Genomic DNA, 21173 nt, shown 5'->3' with positions numbered 1-21173 from the left:
ATGCAACACATTCGCACCATCACAGGCAGAACAGAACTCTACAATGCAGCAAAAGTGCATGGTTTATCATTGTGCTGTCATAGCTGAAGCATCCATAGTCATGAGGATAAGGTCAAGTCAAAGCAGAGGCCCTCAAGCTCCATTTGGAGCATTCGAAGTCGGCAACAGCGGCCCTGAGCTTGGAGTGGTGGCGTTCCTAAGATTGCTCCACATACTCCACCTTCTCTTACCCGGTTGCCCTCCCACTGCCTCCTCCCCATCTTCCTCCTCCTCTCCCTCCTCCTCACCACTCCTCAATAGCGAGTAGTCACCGCCGCCCGCACCTGCTCTAGCATACCTCGCTCCCCTCGCTCCCGTCACAGTATCGATCAGGAATGGCATCACCTGACAATGACCTGGACTCATCTCCGCTGGCAAATCATACAGTGTAGTGTAGTCTATCGCAACATCCTGGCCTTTCGACCAAAAGTCTTTGCAATTTGCAACCATGCCATGGTCGAAAGGGTTGGCTGCTGCACTGGCGCGTTTTAATCCTTCACCTGCTTTTCCACGGGTGTAGAGATCCAGGCCGACGATGGACAACAGCCAGCCACCGGATGCGGAACAGATGCGTTTCAACGTACCCAAGCCCGAGTGTGAGTGACCATGTGGGTGGGCATGCCCAGCAGACGTAGTAGTGGTGAAGGAAGAAGCAGCATCTTCCTCGGTAGGGATGTTGACATCAATTTGTCCATTCTCCCCACCCACCTGTTTCTGTATACCTTGCAACCTATCACTTGCTCCACCACCCCGTGCTTGTGCCGAGTGTTGGGCAATAAAGTTTGTCTGACCAGCATAACTCTGTCCTCCCTTGCCACCCATGAATCCAAATCTGCCCAGATTTGATACCTCTAGAGTCGTCATCTGGCGCATTATCTGCCATCCCTGCGCCAACAACAGTATTATCGTCCATGTCAACTGCAGTCCCGCCCAGACCGCTACTCCCAGCAAGAACGGATCGAAAGTGGTCGCGGTACACAAGAACGCAAATGGCAAGTGACACGTTTCGTATGCACTATCCGGTAGAGGATCGTATGGCGGTGCGTTGATCGCATAATACACGACCGTAAGGTAAGTGAATTGGAGAATCCCAATGACAAGCGCACCAACAAAGAGCAGGAACTGACGATGGTTTTCGATGCCAATACAGTTAGAGACCCAGGGACAGTGGTGGTCGTGCCTAGCGACGCAACGGTTGCAGAGTTTGCAGTGTTTGGAACGGATGGGTTTGCGAGCCATACAGCTTACGCAGAACGTTTGGCTGTTGAGTCGACCTTGCTGAGCCAATTGTGTTACTGTTTCGCGACGGTGTAGTGCTGAGGGGGCAAGAGGTGCGTACCCAGGAGAGATGGTGGATGCGCGGAAGAGGTTCCAACAGCAAACAATGAGGGAGAGAGCAAAGAAGAGATTGTTCGGAGCATAGCCTGGTGTATGTGTCGCCAGTTTCCCTGCCCACTCCCATCCCACCCAAGCAATACTCGCCGATACGATGGCCAAAAAGTAATTGCTCCGCTGCAAGAAATCATGCTCCTGCGGATCCAATATCACCCTAGTCACGATATGATGCATCCCAAAGAGCTCTGCTGCTGCAAACGGCGCTGCTGTGTACCAAGGCAAGGAAGCAAATGTCGCAAAGATAAAGGCAAGCGCTGCAAAAGGTACAAACATAACCGCCAACTTCGCTGTCCGGTCAGAGCTAGATCCGAAAGTACGCTGTTTCCGACGGCCGTCTTCTTCGATGCCAATATCGGCAAGAGCTTTTCGATATGCACCGATGGATTTGAGTTCGATGGCCATATCCCGAGGAGTCTTACCGGAATCTTCTTTGGCCAGAAGATCAGCTTTTGCGTCAGCAAGAAGACGAATGCAGAGACGATTGCCTTTGACTACAGCCCAGTGCATAGCGGTAAGGCCGGCACTATCGCGTTTGTGAACATCTGAACCGTGTTTTAGAAGGATATCGACTGAAATGGCATCGCCTTGGTATGCTGCCCACATGAGGGCGGTATGGCCTTGTGAGTCGGTTGAGTCGAGGCCTTCAGGTGAGCTGAGGGAGGTTTGTTGGAGCATGAGGACGAGAGGCATGACAGCACTGGAATGAACGGTGAGATGGAGTGCGTTGAAGCCTTGTGAGTCGGTAATGGTTGGGTCTGCACCTCGTGAGCAGAGGAGCTCGAGCACGTATACGTGGCCGTTTCTTGCTGCCCATTGCAAAGGGCTAGCTACAAGGTCGCCTCCCAGGGCATCAACTTCTGTGCCATGATCTAAGAGGTATCGACATGTGGCGAGTTGGGCGTTGATAGCAGCCCAGTGGAGTGGGGTGATGTTGTCATCATCGCGGTCGTGGACGGTGGCCCTGCCTGAGTCGACTAATCGCATGATGGCAGGGAGGTCACCACGCTGTGCTGCTGTGTGGATTGTGAGAGGCATCTGGTCTGGGCCAGGTGTATGCGCTCGACTTGGTGCCCGGTTAGGGAAGCCGGTGGTGCTGCTTGGTCGTGCGTCATGGCGTGGTGGAGTGGATGACCTTGCTGTAGCGAAGAGAGGGTCCGATTGGCCGCCAGCGTTCGAGACAGCAACGGCCTGCGTCGCTGCGGCGCCTAGAGGTGTGCCTGGTGCGGCCATGGTGGATGAGCGAGGTGCTTCCTCTAGCCTGATCTGAGTTTGGGTCCCCGAGTGATCAGAAGTGCATGATCTACTCCGTGGTCCGTCGGACGATGTGATGTGCATGAGCTCTTGAAGGTGGGTATTGCTGCTTCGCCAATGTCGATGGACCGAGCAGCTTGAGCTCAGGTGTTTGTGTGGTTGGTCAGAACGATGAAGCGAGGCTCACCTTGAACCCTGTCTATCATTCGCGACGAACAGCTCCACACTAACATCGAATCCAATTTTCCTCTCCCGAGCAAGCAAGCATGCCTGTTCTGCCGCAGAGTCACCTTCTTCCGGCTGTGCTTTCCGGTCAAATAGTTTGACGCGATTCGTCTTTTTTTTTTTTTTTTTTTCTTTTTTTTTTCGCCGATCTGCACTGGGCATCAGCTGCGTTTGAGTTAAAGATGCGTCGGCATCCCAACGGGGTTCACAGAATAATACGGAGTCCATGGAACACGAGCAAGTTCTCAATTAAGAGAAGATGTGCATAAGTGGCAACACATGTGGGATGCACATACATTGTCATAGTGACACACAGGAAATCACAACTCAGGGGCAACAATAAGAGGTGACTCATCGTGGATTGATGAGCTTTGGAGGTGATCATCAGGTATATATATGTAACCATATACATAGTAGCATACAGTTTAAATTTCAAGACTTTTTACATGAAAACTATACACTTGTGTTAGGAGCTTGTCAGTAGCCCAACTTAGTGTACAGGACTTGTATATCTTCAACTGATTAAGAGTCTGAAGCTCTACCAATCGAGCCAGCTGGGACCCCCCTTACCATTATGGTAGACAATGCTGAGATGCAGGCTGGTGCAAGTAGAACTAAAGGAGGCAAGAAGGGTAAAGTTTCCCAGCTGCAAGCTGCCAATAATGAAGTCACCAATGAGACAGAAGTCGAAGTGATCGATGATGATGAGGAAACTGGTTCTGATTCTGACCAAGACAGTGGTGGCAAGCAATAAAACTTCTGCACCCTGGCAAAGCTACTCGAGCTGGTGCCCAAGCTCACATCACAGAACTACTATAGTTGGAATGTTCACATCAAGTCCTTCCTCTGATCTGTTCCTTATGCCATGAAACATCTTGAGGGAACATATGATAAGAAACACCCCAAGTGGAAACAGAGTTTTGATGATGCCTTGACAAATGCAGTATGTGGCACCATCGACACCACCAGGGAATATAACATAAACTACTTAATTCTCAACATCATCAGGGAACACCACATGTTCAGTCAGGTCTGGAAGAAAATCGAAAATGGCCTGACCAATGAAGCCACTGCAACCTCATGCCAGATTGCCCTCATTGCTCAGTTAGGCAAGCTCAGGATGTTCAACTCTGATGCTTGAAAACTCATTCAAGAAATCAGGACAATCCAGACAGAAAGCAGCCTATTGGGAAAACCTTTTGCCAATGATACTTTGTTCTCCAATTTGCAGAAGTGCACCATCTGCCATCCAATGTATAAGGAAACAGTCGCCACCATCAGCCAGCTCACCTTTAGCACCCTTGCCACTGCCCTAACCATTCAGCAATCTGCAATTGAGAATTACCCTGCTCAGAAGGTTGACCCCTGCCAAGCCAGTGCCAGAGTTGCTGGCAGCAATGATCAAGACAAACCAACCCTGAAGGATGGGGGGGACGAGAAAGATGGAGATAACACCAATGCCAAGGTTGCTGCTTGGCCTCGAAGGCTTCAGTGCTGGATTTGCAAATGACCAGGACATGGAATTAGCCAGTGTGACACTATGGTAACCATCCCTGAAAATTCCCCCCTTGCCAAGACCAAATAGGAACCATGGTGTTCCTTCACACCAAGTTGGAAAAGGCCCCTAGATCCAAAAGAAAGATCCTGTTGGATCCTGGACTCAGGGGCCAGTTACCATATGGTCAACATTCATAGCATGCTCATCAATCCCAAAACCTGTTGTAAACATGTGTTCACAGCTGGAAGTGAGGTTTTGGAAGCAACAGCTATTGGAGATGTCAACATATCAACAAGTAACAGAGATATACTACTCTGTAATGTACTATATGTTAGGCATCTCAATGTTAACCTCTTGTCAACAAACTCAATGACAGATGAAGGAGCACAAGTGATATTGGATTCTGCCAGCAGGCAAATACATTTGGCAAATGGCATGCTACTCAAAATGACCAAGGATCACAAGCAAGGACTTTTAGAGTTTCGAGGTGACACATGGCAAGAGAATGTGATGATCATGTCAACATCATTACTTGAGGATGTTGATGAAGATTTTGAGCAGACAGAGAGCAGAGCAGAAATATCCAAACAACAATTATGGCATGAATGTCTAGGGCATCCAGGCTGAGATAAGACAAGGGCCATCAACAATCTATTAAAAGGCGACAACATAGCTAAATTGAACCCAGATATGGCTCAAATGTGTGAGCAATGCATTTGATCTAAGAGCATGACAGCCCAAATGGGACAAGGTAGCAGAGAGAAATCCATTTCCCCACTTGATCTTGTTCACATTGACTTGATAGTTGATTTGTCGCACTCAGCCAAATACACATGCACACTAGTATTGGTTGATGACCATAGCAAGTATGTGTATGTACAGCCTCTACTACAGAAGAGCCATGCATTCCCAAAACTCAAGATGATAGTAACATATCTTGAAACCCAGATGGGAAGGAGTCTGAAAGCAATACAATCTGAGCAAGGCTTGGAGTGGCGAAGCAATGATGCAATTGAATGGGCATATGATAGAGGCATAGAATGGCAGATGACAGTTGGATATAACAGCAGACAGAACAGATGTGTAGAAAGGATGAATAGGAGTCTAGGGGAGAAAATGAGAACACTACTCATGCAAAGGAGACTACTGAAGAGCTTCTGGCCATATGCAATCTGGGCTGCAGCATTCAAAATGAACCTCACACCCAATGTCAACAGTGAATTCCCATATCAGGCCATGTTTGGAAAGTCACCAGAATGGCTCATAAAGCTCTTACAGGTCTTCAGATACTTGGCATGGGTAAACATCCCAAAGGTTAAGAGAGACAATAAGAAACTAGACCAATGAGTGGTGGCATCCATATTCCTGGGATACAGTCTGGAAAGAAGAGGATGGCTCTTCTACAGCCCAGATTATAACCTGAATATATTCTGGAGCAACTCCATGAGATTCATGGAAACTAAATGCTGGCTTGACAAAATGGAGTGGCACCCAGCAAATATTCAATCACCGCCAGTGCTAGCAGATGAAGAAGACCTCGACAATGTGGGGTACACAAATGAGAACCTTGTCAGGGGTCTCGCGCCTGAAACCCAGGTCGGTCTGTCGAGATACTCGGTGACTATTAAACTGTGTGACAGCTATTGTCTCGGTATCGGTGACTATCAAGTTGTGCAGTGACAGCAGGTGGCATTCGTTGTATATACTATCGTAGGTTTCGGCTGACCTCTGTGGACACTCCGTTCAGGGGTAGCTCGGCACGATCAATATCAATGTTATGATGACACCAAGGTCTGGTGTGAGTGTTGATGATGATGAGGTTGATGGTGTTGGTGATGAGATTGGTGATGTCGATGATAATGAGGTTGATGGTGTTGGTGATAAGGTTGGTGGCGTCAACACGAGTGTCCAGTGTGTTGACTTGATGCTTGAAGTGATCCCCGGACCGCAGTGGACTACTGCCTTCGGTTCTATCTATATCCGGACCGCTAACCTGCTATGGGCGCCTACGGACGTCAGGTAGTGGTGATACAACACACACACTACGATGAGGAGCAACCTTGATAGATTGCTGCTATGCTGACTGTAACTAATGAGTACTTGTGTTTCTAAAGTATTGACTAGTTGTATGGTGAGTAGAGTGGATGAGGATCCACTCGACCTATGATGATGAGAAAGCATGGTTATATACCTCTACTCAGCATCGCCAGCGATGCTGCTCCTGCTCTCTCTCTCCAGAGAGTACCTTCTTCATCGAGTACTGCTCAGGGGCCTCTCCTGCTTGGCACCCCTGTGCCTCTTGAGCTGTGTCGACTCCTTCGACACTGCTCCTCCTCCTCATGACCTGCTTGCCAGTGTCCTAGGACTCTTGTCTCTCGAGCCCCTGAGTGGTAACCATCTGAGCTTGGTCCTCTTCGTGGCTGTGCCTGCTCCTTGAGCTTGGTCCTCCTTGTGGCTGTGCTTGGCCCTCCTTTGCATGTGAGTCCATAGGAGTCCATGGTCTCCATGGAGACTGCACTACGACCATGCTCTCTACTGATCTCGACTAGATCTTCGATACCTGTGCTCCTTCCATATGAACCCATGACCCTCCTGCTTCTTGAGCATCCAGGCCCATGACAGGTTTCTATTGCATGCTGAGTGCACCTTGCTTATACTTGAGAGGAACTGAGGGTAGTCTAACTATAATTACAGCATATGTGGACAACATGCTCATAGTGTCCCCCAGTCATGAGGAGGTGGACCACACCAAGAAGGAAGTAATGGCAAAATGGGGTACAGAGGATAATGGACTGGTGAAGGAGTTTTTGGGTGTAAGAATCAAGTGTGATAGGACACAGAAGAAGATGTCACTTGATCTGTCAGCTTACATTAAGGCAATGGTGAGCAAATGGTTACAAGTGACTAATCAGAAGTCCTGGGTACCAATGCAAGGAATAGCTAATATTACAAGGGAAGACAAATGTAACCCAATGGAAGCCAAGCAATACCAAGAGCTAGTGGGACAACTATTATGGGTATCAAACACTGCACGACTGGACGTTTCATTCACAGTTGGGGTACTAGCAAGATATATGTCAAGCCCAACAAGTAGTGCATGGAAAGCAGTAATCCATCTGCTCAAGTACCTAAACCAAACCAGTGAGTACAAACTGATTTTTGGAGATAGATCAAGCAAGCACTCAGAATGCCCAGTCATCACATACACAGATGCGAACTGGGCATCAGACCCAATGAACAGACAAAGGAGTATGTCAGGAGCAGTAACATATGTATATGGGTGCCCCATTAGCTGGGAATCGCACATTCAAAAGTGTGTAGCATTATCAGCTGTGGAAGCAGAATTTGTCACTGCCTCAGAAGCAGCAAGAGAGGCACTTTTCTTCTCTTATCTCCTCAGGGACCTGGAGATGGGAACGATCCAACCAGTCCTTTGCACTGACAGTCAGGGATGCATTCAGGTGAGCAAGGATCTGGTGAAACATTGGAAATTGAAGCACATAGACACTCGATATCACTTTGTCAGGGACCATGTGCAGGATGGAGAGATAGTGATTGAATTTGTTGGAACAGCAAGCAATGTGGCAGACATACTAACAAAGCCACTGAAAGGTCTAGCAACATCTCAACTAGCTCAGTTGTTAGGGCTGGTAATGCTGTCAGAGGGGGGAGTTAAAGATGTGTTGGCATCCCAACAGGGTTCACAGAATAATACAGAGTCCACAGAACACGAGCAAGTTCTTGATTAAGAGAAGCCATGCATAAGTGGCAACACATGTGGGATGCACATACATTGTCATAGTGACACACAGGAAATCACAACTCAGGGGCAACAATAAGAGGTGACTCATCATGGATTGATGAGCTTTGGAGGTGATCATCAGGTATATATATGTAACCATATACATAGTAGCATACAGTTTAAATTTCAAGACTTTTTACATGAAAACTATACACTTGTGTTAGGAGCTTGTCAGTAGCCCAACTTAGTGTACAGGACTTGTATATCTTCAACTGTTTGCAATAGGCGATTGGTTATCGGGTCAGCCGGCACCCTTGCTGGGCTGTGAAAAATCAGCCTTTTTTCTTTTTTTTCCCCCCCCCCCCCCCCTCCACTTTTTTCTGTCGCTAAGTTGGAAAGATAGGCTTCCGGATCTTCCGATATCACATAAACTGCTGAGTCTTTCTTTCCCACGCCCATCACTCTTCCGCCTCCATCACACTGATCAAGACGGACGACAATGTTGCGCTCAGCATCTTCAGCAGTCAAGACTGCGGCTCAGACCCGCTCAGCATCGCATGCTCGACTTCTTTCTTCGTCCGCTGTTCGATTGCGCAGTGATGACTCCAAGGCCACACCGCCACCACGCAGCACCACCAGTGCTAGTCTTAGCCACCCCACAACTTCCTCCTCTTCAGTTTCGACAGCATCGACCACCAAACCAGTCCAAATCTCATACAACCCTCCCAACAAAGGCACAACAGGCGGTGGGTCCATCACTCTCAATCTCCCACCGCAACTAGTCCAAGCCATGTCACGCAAGAAAACAGGCGCTCCCACCAAGACCTCTTCCGCACGCGCCAAAGCTCAAGCTTCGAAAGCGCTTCGACAGACATTACCCGAACCCACCACGGGAGAAGTATATGCTTGGGCTACCGCTCATTCCTATTCCTTCTCAGAGTTGGTCATGTCAGGGAGATTGCCGCCGAACTATCAGATCTTTGAGGATAATGAAGTGATTCATATCCCGCAGTGGCCTGTTCCTTCAACGCCTGGCTCAACATCCAAAGTCAATGACCATGCGGCCGCAGGCTCGTCGTTGGGTAGGGGAGAGGTGTTTATTTTCAGATCGGGATCGTATGTTACTTGGGGTCTGGATGAGGAGCAGAGTCAACGGTTCTTGAGGAATGTCATTCAGGGTAGAGATCTTCAGTATCAGGTGGAAGTGGGAAGATACCCGCAGATTGGTGATGAGGCCATGGATTATCTCTATGCTTCATCACAGTTGACACGAGCCCAGGGTGATATTATTGTCATTGGTCAACCACCGAAGACTTTCGACGCTGAAGCCGAATCCTCTTCTGAAGAAGCGACTCCAGTAGAAGAGACCGAATCATGCGAAGGAACCCCTTCCACCACTACTTCCCAAAATCCCTCGCCTGATGCAACTTCCTCAACCCCCTCCTCTGGCGCCGCTCCATCAACCCCATACACATCATTCGGCACAGAATGGACCCCCACCCTAGCCCGTCTCGCCTTCTCCCAAGGTCTCGCTCGCTCCGCCCGTCTCTCAGTCCAAGAATCCGCCCTATCCCGCTTCCTTTCCACCATATCCACCATCCCTGCACAACTCGAAACCTCTGGCTCAGTCCCTCTCTCCCGCACCTCGACAATCAAACACATGGGCACACTCCTTCGTCTCCGCCAAACCGCCAACCTGGACCGCGACAATTTCTATGACGAACCAGAAGTATACTGGGAAAACTCCAAGATGGAAGATCACTATCGCTCCATTTGCGCCAATCTCGATATCGGTCAAAGGTTCGAAACATTGAATGGGAAATTGGATCATTGTGAGAATCTGCTAGGGGTAGTGAGGGCATTGTTGACGGAGAAAACGACACATAGGATGGAGTTGATTATCATCGGATTGATTGCCTTTGAGGCTGGGTTGGCGTTACTGGGGCATGGTTGGGTTCCAACGCCCGGCAATGTCAAGGGTTGGTGGCGGGATATTAAGGATTACTTTGCTCCAGCAGTGGAGGGGTTGGAGAAGGTAGAAGAAGGGTTGGAGACGACGTTGGATCCCGATCTGGTTCAGAGAACTTCGGACGCCACTCCTCATCTGGTCTAGACATTGGGTCTTGTACTGTACAGCACACATACACACACACACCTCTCATTCACAATCAGACACAGTCAAACCTTTCTCTTTCGATGCGTGGTGACTTTTCCATTTCCGCGTGCTTCTACATTGATGGCAAAACCACCACAGTTTGCAGGGGCGAAACATTTGACAAGCTCTCCCCATCTTCTCCTGGCACCGCTTCGTGGGCAATTACCAAAAACGCAAACTTGCCTGGCGAAAGGAAAGTCACCTGCCAATGCACCTCCCTTTCTTCGCCTCTTGCCAAGCTTGGGCCTCTACGGGGAGCAGTAAATGTTCCATCAGCAATAATTACCTGTTCTATCAACGCTGGATCCTGTGCTCCGCTGGGCGAAGTGGGAACTAGCCGGATGAGAGGCTTGATGGGTCTAGTGAGTTTGTTGCCCAGTCTCGCGGTAATCGTGATAAAGTCCTGAGCGTGAATCGGGTTGCTTTCGTTGAATGTGAGGGTAAGGTGCATTGCATCTTTCCGTAGGTACGGCAGGGAGGCGTCGTCTAGGATAATCCCTCCGCCTGAAACCAAACCACGTAGAGGGACTTTGCCGTATCGCACCACATCCTCCCCATCGCCACCTCCAAGTCCAGAGAGAGAAAAGAGGGCAGAAGAGGGAAGAGTACGCCAAAGGCCATCTAACCGCTCTAACAGCGCTTGTCGATACCAGAACTGCTTCCTCGCTTCTTTTTCTTCCTCCTTCGAAAGCTGGATTTTGCTTACGATGAATTGTCGATTGTTGGCTTCTTTGTTCGATGGGATCGGTGGGAACATTCCATCCCCTATGGTCGGGCTGGCGTTGGAGGAAGGGGCGAAGGGCCGGCCGGTCGCAGGATCAAGCTCGATCCTAGGTTGGGGAAGGGTCACTTTCGTTGTACTTCCAGCCTGCAGTATCCGGTAGAGGTGGAGAGGGACCACCCCACCAGTGTTGAGAGTGAGGTGGAGAAGGATATCCTCCCGATGAACATTGGAGAGGGATAGAGTGAGGAGCCTGTATTCCGACTCGTCTGCCTGAGCTTCTGGTGTCACGGATAGCGGGTTCTCGCTTTTACCACTATCCGCAGCTTCAGATCCAACCACCTTGAGCCCAGCTGGTACCCTATCAGCAGAAGCCAAACACTCCTGCGTCAACCGTGCTGCCTCAGCAGCTTTAAGTGGTGCAATACTAAACCCCCTACAGACCACAACAGGATGCACCGTCACTCCAAACCCAACTTCCAGCGTCCTAACATAAAAGTTTGCCCCACTGATACCAGCTCGCACCTTCTCCCACTCTACGTGCGCGTATTCCACTGTCACTTTTGCTTGCATACATCCGATCTTGCCCCTCACTCGGATCGGAATTGTTGTGCTGGCCCCTGGTTCGATCCGCATCGCAAGCTGCTGCGGCTGCCCACCAGCTTGCGCCATGCAAGGTTGATGGAGAAGATCCCATTCAATCTCGTGTACGTCTTGCGGCAACAACTCTCCTTCGATCAGCGCTTGTTTTGCTGCTTCGCTTGCATCGTCAGAGAACGAGAGTCGGACAAAGTTCACATCTAGCTCATTCGAAAGGTTGAGCAGCTCCAGGTGAATGGTTTGCGTTTCGCCTTCGAAGATATCCACTCCGCCTGTGGGGTCCAGCTCGTGACAGTACGCCGCCAGCATGGGTTGTGCAGTTACCACGTTCACCTCCAGATACTTGCCCGTTGCTGCTTTCACATCACCATCAGCAGAGGTGCCAGATTTCTGTTTGAGCACCGACCCTCTCGCATCAAGACCCATCACCTTCAACCTCGTCCTCCTATCGTCATTCTCCGCAGCCACTTTCCTTCTTTGCTTTGCATTCTCATCATCATACAGCGGCAAATGGAAAGTTTGCTCTTCAGTACATCCTCCAGCGAGAGTTAGGGTGATACCTTTGATCGTGACCTTTCCTACTTCTTTCGCCGTACCTGCCAGCCGAACTGTTTGGAATGAGTAAGGAGGGATGGACACTCTCTCGGCTTCCTCCGGTACAAAAACTGCTCCTTCGCCGACGAGTTTGATCGTATCGACGTGAAGATCGACCGCGAAGGGGTTTTGGAGTGTAGCCATGACGTGAATCGCCTCATTCTGCACAGTGATGACCTTGTTCTTGCTTGCTGCACCACCGGAAGGGTTCCAGAAGAAAGGATTGTTGAGACCCGCTACACCTTGCTCCCCTTTCCCTCCCGCAGTAGTATCGGAATGGAGCAACTTCGCATCCCTCTCCAGCGGCATCTTTTCCGGCGCCAAGGGTAGCAGCTCTAAACTGCACAGCGGTTCAGGCGGACCCCAGTATTTCACCGCTAGATCCTGCGCTCCAGCCCACCTCGCAGCCTGCACCGCCCGCTGTATTCCTATCATCAAATCCCGTTGTTCTTCCGCCTCCAGCAGCTGGTGGAAGTCTCGCAGTAGGATAGCACCAAAGAATGCCATCCCGACATAATCCGAAAGAAGTTCAGCGATGGAAATCGTTTCTTTCAGCAGCGAAATTTGTTGTTCCTTCCACCCGAAAGGCGGTTCGCTTGCGATTTCCAGAGGGGTCAACAGTGCCGGCCCCGGGGTTGGAGCAGGATTGTTGGCTGCAGGCTTCCAGTCCTCCGATCCACCGAGAGTAGGCGAGGCATAAGCGCTACGCAAGCCTTCCGATGCCTTACTAAGGATGTGATAGGGTGGAATATTGCCCAGGGGATCGACCTCGACGTGGATACCGTATGTTTCGCAAATCTGCATGGCCAACACGAGTACCGCTTCTGGACCCCTGCCGAGGGAATCGAATGATGTTTGAGCGACGATGTTTCCGACCAACTTTCCAGCTTCCTTTCCGAACTGCTCCTCCTGTTCGATGGGGAAGGAGGAAGTGTTGGGTGGTCGCGCGGTCACCTTTTTCGCCTTGAACAGCAGACCAACAATCATCGATTGCAGTTGCCGAAGCAGATGCGCTTCTCTTCTCGAAAACCCGATGCAGCCAAAGATGGCCGTCAAGGTACTAAGCAACGTAATCTGATCGGTCGCTTTGAGAGCAACAATCGAATGACTGAGAGCAGAACTTGCTGCTGCGGCAATATCGTGTCTCGCAATACCCGACACAGCGGTGAAGCTGAGATACATCGCATTTGGTGGTTTCTCCTCCGCCAGTGCCGGTGGAACTCCACCGTAGACTAGCTGATCAAAACATTCTCCGTTCCATCCGCCTGATGCCCACACGGCCAAGAGAAAACGAGCGTACTGGGTGCAAGCACTAGCATGGATCAGCGGATGCGTATAGTCCCTTGGCGAATCGTTCGTTACCGATCGCACCGGCTCAAGTAAAACGCTGGGTGGAGCCAGACACTTTGAGTAGATGATAACTGCGATGGTGTACGCTTCTGCGATCTCTCCCCATGCTTGCTTTGCGTAGGGTCGGGCGATTCCGTCTTTCTCCTTCTCCTTCTCCTTTTCTTTCCCGGTGAGATTGGACCAAGGGAGGTCGAAACATGGCGCTTTCTCCAACACCACCCCTCCCATTCTTGATACTAACACTCTAGCGACGGCGAAGCCTTCAAGTGCACTGGCAAACCATACTGCATCTTGACCTCCTGCTAGCGCTCGCTCCTTACCTAGCGCGGTCAGTGCTGTGGAATATCCTTCTAGCGCGTCCCAAAGATTCCCTGAGAGCAGGTGAAGATCGGCCTTGACTTTCGCATATCTTCCTGTTCCCGTTGGACCTGTACCGGCAGCGCTTGTAACTCGCTTCGCGCTCTTCTTATTTGCGTTGGCTAGCAAAATCTTACTCCTAGTCGTGTTCTCCGATGTTGGTGACGAAGTGCCAGACCCAGGAGAAGCGAGCTCGTACGGATGTGACCGACCACCAATCGCACTCGAAGGTTTTGACGAAGTCGGAGTTGTCGTCCCCATCCCTACATCACCTGTACTACTGCTACTAAAAGCACCGAACAGACTAGAAGCTCGACTAGCAGCTGCACCCATCCCTGCCGCTAGCGACCCTGTTGCTGCTGTATTCGTTTTGCTCGACCACGAGCTCGTTGAAGCCGAAGAAGTGGCAGAAGAAGAGTTCCTGTTCGGTGCCAAACCGTCCAATGTCTCTCTTGGCGTTTCTAACGGTGTCCCATCCAAGCCTGTCACTATATGATCTAGCCCATCTAAGATACTCGCTACGAGATCAGCAAGCAGCGTCTTGAGGTAAAACCTTATGTCCTTCCCATCTTTGCGGACAGCGGGGAAGATGATCAACCCTCCATCTTTGTGTGCTGAGAAACCGGATGTGTCGGGTGAAGTTGGCAGCTGGGGTGAAGGCAATGAATCTGCTTGACCGTTTAGGCCGTCATTCGTCAGGTCTTGTTCTGTTGCTGGTGTTGAGGCTAGAGGCGAGGACGGACGTTTCCCAGCATTAAGTCTCGCTGCAACGACGTCTTTTATCGAACTCAAATCTACCGTTTCTGGCCGTTTCGTACCCGAGTCGAATCCAAATACTCGATGTACGAGCGCACCAGGATGCAGCTCCCTTAGTGCAGATGGCGCTGTTTCTAACTCGTGCTTGTTGAGTGCGTTGCTGGAGTAAGTCGCAAGACCTAATGCACCTAGGACTTGTCGATGCATATTGAAGGGCGCAAGGAACGAGTGGTCGGGGTCGTAGCTGGTTACGAACGATAGGTGCACTTCTCCTTTGTGGAGGATTGGTGATGAAGATGAGCCTGAAGAGGAGGAGCTGCCGGATGAGGGGCCTGCATTGGCAGTTCTACGTCGAGCCGAGCAGCTGGAAGGAAGATCGGCCAGCCGGATGGTCTCGAATGATCGCACATAGTCGCACCATCTTGCAAAGTCGGACTCGGAGATGCCTGCAACAGGTGCGAGGAGGATGCGGAGCTTGGCATGGTCGATGAAGCTGCGTCCGCCGATGGGTGATGGTGTTGGTGCTGCGTGGTGTGGGGGGTTGGCCTCCATGGTGAAGATGTCAGCTGCCCGACCTTTGAAGAAGGGAAGAGCAGCTGTTTCGGCGAGTAGCTCGATCCTCCACCTATCGAGCGATGCGAAGAAGAGGTCGAGTTTGACAGGCACCGAAAAAGAGGACGTCAAAGGTGTATGGTAAAGGCCAAGAAGAGGAGCGTGACACATTCCAACGAATTTGTGGAGCCGTCCGAGTGAAAACATGTGAGCTCTAGTTCGATCTCACATAGTCGCCGCCTTCGCTCATTTGGATATGCACCCTGTTGGCCCGGACCGCACAATACCCGAGGAGGAGAAGATAGTTGCCCTGTCATGCTTCAGCCGTGTCCACAGGATAGCATACCTCTGTATCGTCTTGTACTTAGTTCTTACATTACATCGCAATCGCTACTTGTGATCAAAGCTATTTGCCGCACGTTCTACAACAGTTCGCCTTCCTGCAATTGAACCATGCGGCGCTTTTTTTCGCGTTGTCGAATCGACCTTTCACACAACACCAATTTTTTCCGCAAAGGTTCGGATTGCCAAACGAGACAGGTCTCACGTGGGGTTGACGTTCAAACCCCTGTCTTCGGTTCAGCCTTGTCTTCTTCCTCAAGCTGGGTTTTGTGTGATGTTGAGTGTATGCTACATCACAAATGCCAGCAGTGCTATCGCTAGCGCTACTGTCAGTAGCCGTCCTTGTAATGCCCATAGTCTGGAAGCTGGAGAGCTGCTCGCAGCAGCTCCACCCTCCAACCTCGTCACATTATTCAGTACATCTCCCGCCACTACGGGCCCATCAACCGCTGGCCCATCCGAAAAGTTCACCAGCATAAACGTCGGTCTCGTCCCTCCATGTTGCCTCGTACAGCTCTCAACACCACTGAACACACCCCAATCCCCCGCTGCCGCTAACACCTGACCCAAACGGTCCTTGTTCGGATACTAAATCCCCATGCCCACCACCTCATCATTCACAAAAAAAAAAAAAAAAAAAAAAAAAAAAAAAAAAAAAAAAAAAAAAAAAAAAAAAAAAAAAAAAAAAAAAAGATTAATCAACCCCAACCTATCTCTCGAATTAATTGACCATTACATAGAGAGAAAAAACATTAGCGAATCGTTGGGGAGCATCACTTGCGCTGTCGCTTCATCTCAATCTTAGCCGACGAAAGACCTGTGCTACCAGGTGACGAGACAGGTGGCGTGGGAGCTGGAGCGATGGGCACATTTCCGGTTCGAATTCCGGCTACTGAGCCATTGGTGTTGGTTCTACCTCTTCCACTTGGCGCTCCTGCTGAGCCTGTACCGGGACCACCGCTGCCTGGCTTTCCAGAACTGCTAGCATTGCCGACACTACCAGCTGGTGCAATATTAGCGTTGCCTCCACTGCCACCACCGATCGAGCCGCGACCCCTGGCGTCGTTCCGCTGTGCACCGCTGGCACGGTTCCTCTTCTTGATCACGTCTGTCTTGAGGGAAAGCGGACGCACGACACCGTGAAGCTTGAGGAACAGGCCACATGCATTGCATAGTGGTTGGCCTTCAGGGTCACGTCGCCAGAGCGGGGTTTTGGTGGTGTGACAGTTGGAGCAGACCGTAGGAGGGTCGGCGGTCGCCATGGAGCTTGCCGAGGGTAGATCCTTGAGGTTGACTCCAGAGCTGGTGGAGAATCCTGCACTTGTTCCAGATACCGATCGAACAGGAGTGCCGTTGGGTGTACCGCTGGACATAACTCCCACTGTATTGCCTCGAGATGCTTCGCTCATCGCAGCAGCCTTCTGGATGGCTTGCATGCTGGGCGAAGCGTTCGAGCGCGGCTCGGGTGCAATTGGAGGCTCGCGTCGGAAGCTGTTGTTGAGAGGCGAGCGCTGGTAGTGCGCTTGTTGCACTCTTGGTGGCGTGGCTGCATTCGAAGGGGCGCTGCTCGAAGGACTGTAGGTCCAGTTGGACGATGCCTCGTCGCCAGACGCAGTCAGATTGTCCAGTGAGCCCGTCATAGCGTCCATAGATCCACCATTAAAGACTTGATTCGGGTTGATATGCGTGAAAGATGGCTGCTGTCCACCAAGGCTGGCATCCGAGTTGTAGAACATGTTCATGATCGCCTCAAGATCAGATGAGTTCTGCGCACCAGCTTGCAAGTTGGTCGGGACCCGGTTGGCGGCTGCACCTGTGTGTGTAATCGGCGAAGCACCGGAGCCACTACCTAAAGCTGCTTGTGGCGAAGCACTGGCACCCGATACGAAGTTGTTAGGAGTGCCAGCCTGCGAGGCCAGGGACTCGAGCAAGCTGTCAAAGTCGGTCGCCGCCTCGTTGCCATGGCTCGAAGACCTCATAGGCATCTGTTGGTTGAGACCACTTGGCTGATGAACGGCAAAGTCGAAGGTGGTAGTAGGCACGTTAGACAGCATGGACGATCCAGCGCCGCGTGGACCGAGCGATGCAATGTTGCGCGAGAGACCAGCAGCGATACGCTGATCCATAGTGATGGGCATCTGGATGGCCGGTCGGGCAGGCGAAAGATCGTCACGGAAGGGACGCTTGCGGTTGTTCATTGCTTCAGCGGCAAGCTGATCGCGTCGAGGACCTCGCGAGATGCTCCTCTCCCTCACCTTGTGGTCGAAACTGGTCTTGCGCACAAGTCGAGGGAGGAAACCGTATTCGGGATGCTGGTTAGCAGCGATGCCGACGAAATCACCGATACCCGGAATACTGTCGAGGGTGGAGAAGGGAGCACCGAAGCTGTTTGCTGCGCCGATCGAGGCCATGTCCAAGCTTGCCTTCTTTGCTTCTGCGGCCTTGTTGGAAGCTTCAGCCATGGCGTACCATGCATCAAGGTCAGAGCCAAACAAGTCTGTGTTCGCTTCCTTTCGGAAGGCCGTCTGCATCTGAGCCTTGCGCATAGCGGCACCTCCAGAACCCATCTCAAAGCTCGTGCCAGGTGCAGGACCCATTGCACTTGGTATCTGCAATCCACTGCCCATCTGACCATTGGATTGAAGCAGATCGGCAAAATCATCGGTGTCGAGTGCACTATCGAATGCGCCAAAGGCATCGGTGCCATCAAAGGCCGCGAGATCTGCAAAGCTGAAGGGAGCTCCTGCGTTTGGGTTGGGTGCTGAGCGACTGAACATGCTGGATCCATCCAAATTGCCTTCGTCGTCGTCGATAGTGTCCAAGCGCATGGGTGCGCGAGATCGCGATCGGCTTGCTGCACGCCAGTCGACATCCATGGCGCTCACCGAGCGCGAACGAGAACGGCTCTTGCTCTTCATCCTCCAATCCACAATGTCTACTGCACCTGCCGGCGGTCCTGCAGCCTCTGGGGTCCTGGGACTACGACCACGACGCCCGCGCTCCTCCTCTTCTTGCTGCAGCACTTCAGCGAAACGCGTTTTGCCTTTGACACGAGAAGATGGGTCGGCGGGATCGGTGCCATCCGCGGAGATTGCGGTGAACCCACCAGCGAAAGCAGCCGCATCGCCGAGGAAAGAGCCACTGCTTCTGCGCGAGTTGGCAGCTGACTTTGATGAAAGGGTTGGAGAGTGACGTACGCTTGAAGCGTGGCTTCTGCTCGCGTTCGATAGTGCTTCCTGTGCCGCCTTGGCTTCCGCTGCTTCCTGTTCCTTCTTTTTGCGCAGTGTCATTGCCATCATCCTCCACGTAAGATTCTCCATACGGGCGCCGTTGGGAAGCTGTGACCGTTGCTTGGCATACATCTTCCATACTTGCGTAGCGAGTGGATCCTTCTTGGTCATCTCCTCTGGATCGAGGTTTTGATCTACATGATCGTCTTCTGCGCCGGCAGAACCTCGGCGGTTCATGTTGAGCTTGGCAGGTAGCGCTGCAGCTTCAATCTCATCCGCAAAGCCAATACTTTGACGAGAAGGCGTTTCAGCCGTCGAGTGACGGTTGCTGCCATTGCGCTCTTGGGTCGGTGCTGGAAAGAAGCCAGCAAAGTCGGATGAAGCTGTCTCAGGGGACAGGAGGATATCTGGACCAGCGCGATGGTTGCTGAATTGCGAAGGTTGATGCGGTAGCTGCAACGCGCCTTGCGGCAGTTGTTGCTGTTGAGGTGCCTGGTGATGTGATGGCTGAAAACCTGATGGAGGCATCATTGCGATCTGATGAGAAACATACGAGTTCTGCGGTTTCGGTGCGAATGCCATAGCCGGTTGGTTGGTCCAAGAGCCGGGTGTGGGTGCTGTGGCAGCGTGCGGTGGAGGGAGGAATCCTGTGTGGGTGCTTTGGCTTCCGAAGGTGGAGCCGTACTCTGCGCCGATCTGACCTGCAATCGTTTGCTGATTCTGATTGAAACTATGAGCAGCATGTGGCATGCCGATTGGATGCGATGACGGGTTGTAAGCGAACCCAGCTCGGGAGGGTGAAGAAGATCGGGAGGGCCCGGCACTTGGAGCAGTTGAATGTGGGTTGGTTGAGTATCCGCTTGGCCTGCGACTGTGGCCTTGACTCAGATAGGAACCAAAAGGCTGCATCTGCGCACCTGCAGCACCAAAGCTACCTTGATTTGGAAACGGCGGTCTCGATGCAGCATCTGGGCTGGAGGTACCGCCAAAGTTGAAGGGAGAGCCGGGGCCTGCGAATGCTGGTGAAGGTAATGCTGGTCCGCTAGGAGTATGAGCGCCGCTGCCTGTTGGATGATGTTCGTTGCCGGGCATGTTGTCCATCTGGTGGCGCGCCAGATGCTGCTGCATTGCCTGCGAAAGCAGTGACATCTGAGGTATGGATGGGCCTTGCGACATGTCGAAATGGCAAGCTATGCGGCTGTCACCGGAGCCGGTGCCGGAGAGATGGGTAAAAGTGTCAGCCTCAGGCGGAGTGGGTGGTTTGCTCTCGCCCGAGCCGTAGTAAGAGAGAGGTTGATCGCTGCGTACGCTGGCGGCGGAGTTGTTTCGGTGATGGCCTTCAGATGGGACTAGCGAATCAAATGAAGAAAGACGGTCGGATGCGAAGAATGTGGCAGCTTGGGAGCTCGAAGGGGAGACTGACGCTGCGTCTGACTGTTCTGCCTCGTTTCTCTGTCGATGATGCGGCGAAAGATGCGACTTGGACAGAAGTTTGGACGAGCGCGTATCTTCTGTGAGCGGTGTCGCCGAACCAGAGCAAGGTGGTGTACGGGGCAGCATATGAGGAAGGCGTGGTGTCAAGTGTCGATGAGTTGAGTGATGATCCACGTTCATTGTCGTGCTCGGCCAAAAAGGGACGTGTGCCGGATCGACAGCAGCGCAGAGTGAAATGGCAATTGGCCGGAATGACGAGACAAGATGGTGGTGAAGGGAATGATTGCAAAAGCAGATTGCAGAGAGAGGAAAGGAGACGGTGGAAGTGGATGAGTAGGACGAACTGGAAGGTAGGAAAAATGAGGTGTGGAAACAGATCGCCAACAGGTCGATTGGATGAGAGATGGGTCGTCCAGACGAATTGGACCTTCTGTCCACGAGAATGCAGCGCGTAAGACTCTCAAGGAGGCGGGTGATAGATGGACGGGGATGGCAAGGAAGGGATGGCAAGGAAGGGAGGACGATGAAAAGGCTTACCTTGTAGAACGAGTGGCTAATCGGCAGAATTTGTTCGCAGCCAACTTGGCGAAAGGCAGGATTGCAACTGTGCGTAGCGTGTGCAGGTGTGTAGTTTGTTGAGATGCCGGCGGCGATAAAGGGAAATGTCGCGAGTAGCGATGGTTACACCAGATGTGATGCGAAAGTGTTGAGCTGAGCGACAGACGGGTCGAGTCAGATGGACATGCGGGACAAGCAAGGAACGAGAGACGAAAGTTGATCTAACCGGATACAGGCGCAAGAGCAGAGCGGTCAATCCGAGCCGAGTGAAAGCGTGTTAAACGAGAAGGGATGGAGCGAGACGTCTGGAAAAAGAGAGTGTGTATAGAAGGCGACCATGCGTGAGTCGGGATGGAGGAGTTGAGGGGACGATG

The 21173-nt window shown here is 51.6% G+C and overlaps 4 protein-coding genes across 4 annotated transcripts; 1 reads left to right on the top strand and 3 right to left on the bottom strand.

Annotated features, from left to right (window-relative positions):
* Positions 1-132: 132 nt before the first annotated feature.
* Positions 133-2664, bottom strand: UHO2_06513 (uncharacterized protein; the record flags this gene model as incomplete). The annotated part of the gene is made up of 1 exon (XM_041554929.1): positions 133-2664. One exon carries the CDS (start codon positions 2662-2664, stop codon positions 133-135), a length of 2532 nt encoding a protein of 843 aa, XP_041410863.1.
* A 5985-nt stretch (positions 2665-8649) lies between these two features.
* UHO2_06512 (uncharacterized protein) lies at positions 8650-10263 on the top strand (the record flags this gene model as incomplete). The annotated part of the gene is made up of 1 exon (XM_041554928.1): positions 8650-10263. The coding sequence occupies one exon, from the start codon at positions 8650-8652 to the stop codon at positions 10261-10263; it is 1614 nt and encodes a 537-aa protein (XP_041410862.1).
* A 115-nt stretch (positions 10264-10378) lies between these two features.
* On the bottom strand, positions 10379-15235 carry UHO2_06511 (uncharacterized protein; the record flags this gene model as incomplete). Its single annotated transcript, XM_041554927.1, has 1 exon — positions 10379-15235. One exon carries the CDS (start codon positions 15233-15235, stop codon positions 10379-10381), a length of 4857 nt encoding a protein of 1618 aa, XP_041410861.1.
* Positions 15236-16350: 1115 nt separating this feature from the next.
* Positions 16351-20421, bottom strand: UHO2_06510 (uncharacterized protein; the record flags this gene model as incomplete). Its single annotated transcript, XM_041554926.1, has 1 exon — positions 16351-20421. One exon carries the CDS (start codon positions 20419-20421, stop codon positions 16351-16353), a length of 4071 nt encoding a protein of 1356 aa, XP_041410860.1.
* Positions 20422-21173: the final 752 nt, after the last annotated feature.

Source organism: Ustilago hordei, assembly GCF_900519145.1.
Source record: "Ustilago hordei strain Uho2 genome assembly, contig: UHO2_contig_19, whole genome shotgun sequence".
NCBI classification, from domain to species: Eukaryota; Fungi; Basidiomycota; class Ustilaginomycetes; order Ustilaginales; family Ustilaginaceae; genus Ustilago; species Ustilago hordei.
Note: the sequence above shows the minus strand (reverse complement) of the source record. Positions and strands in the feature narration are given on the sequence as shown.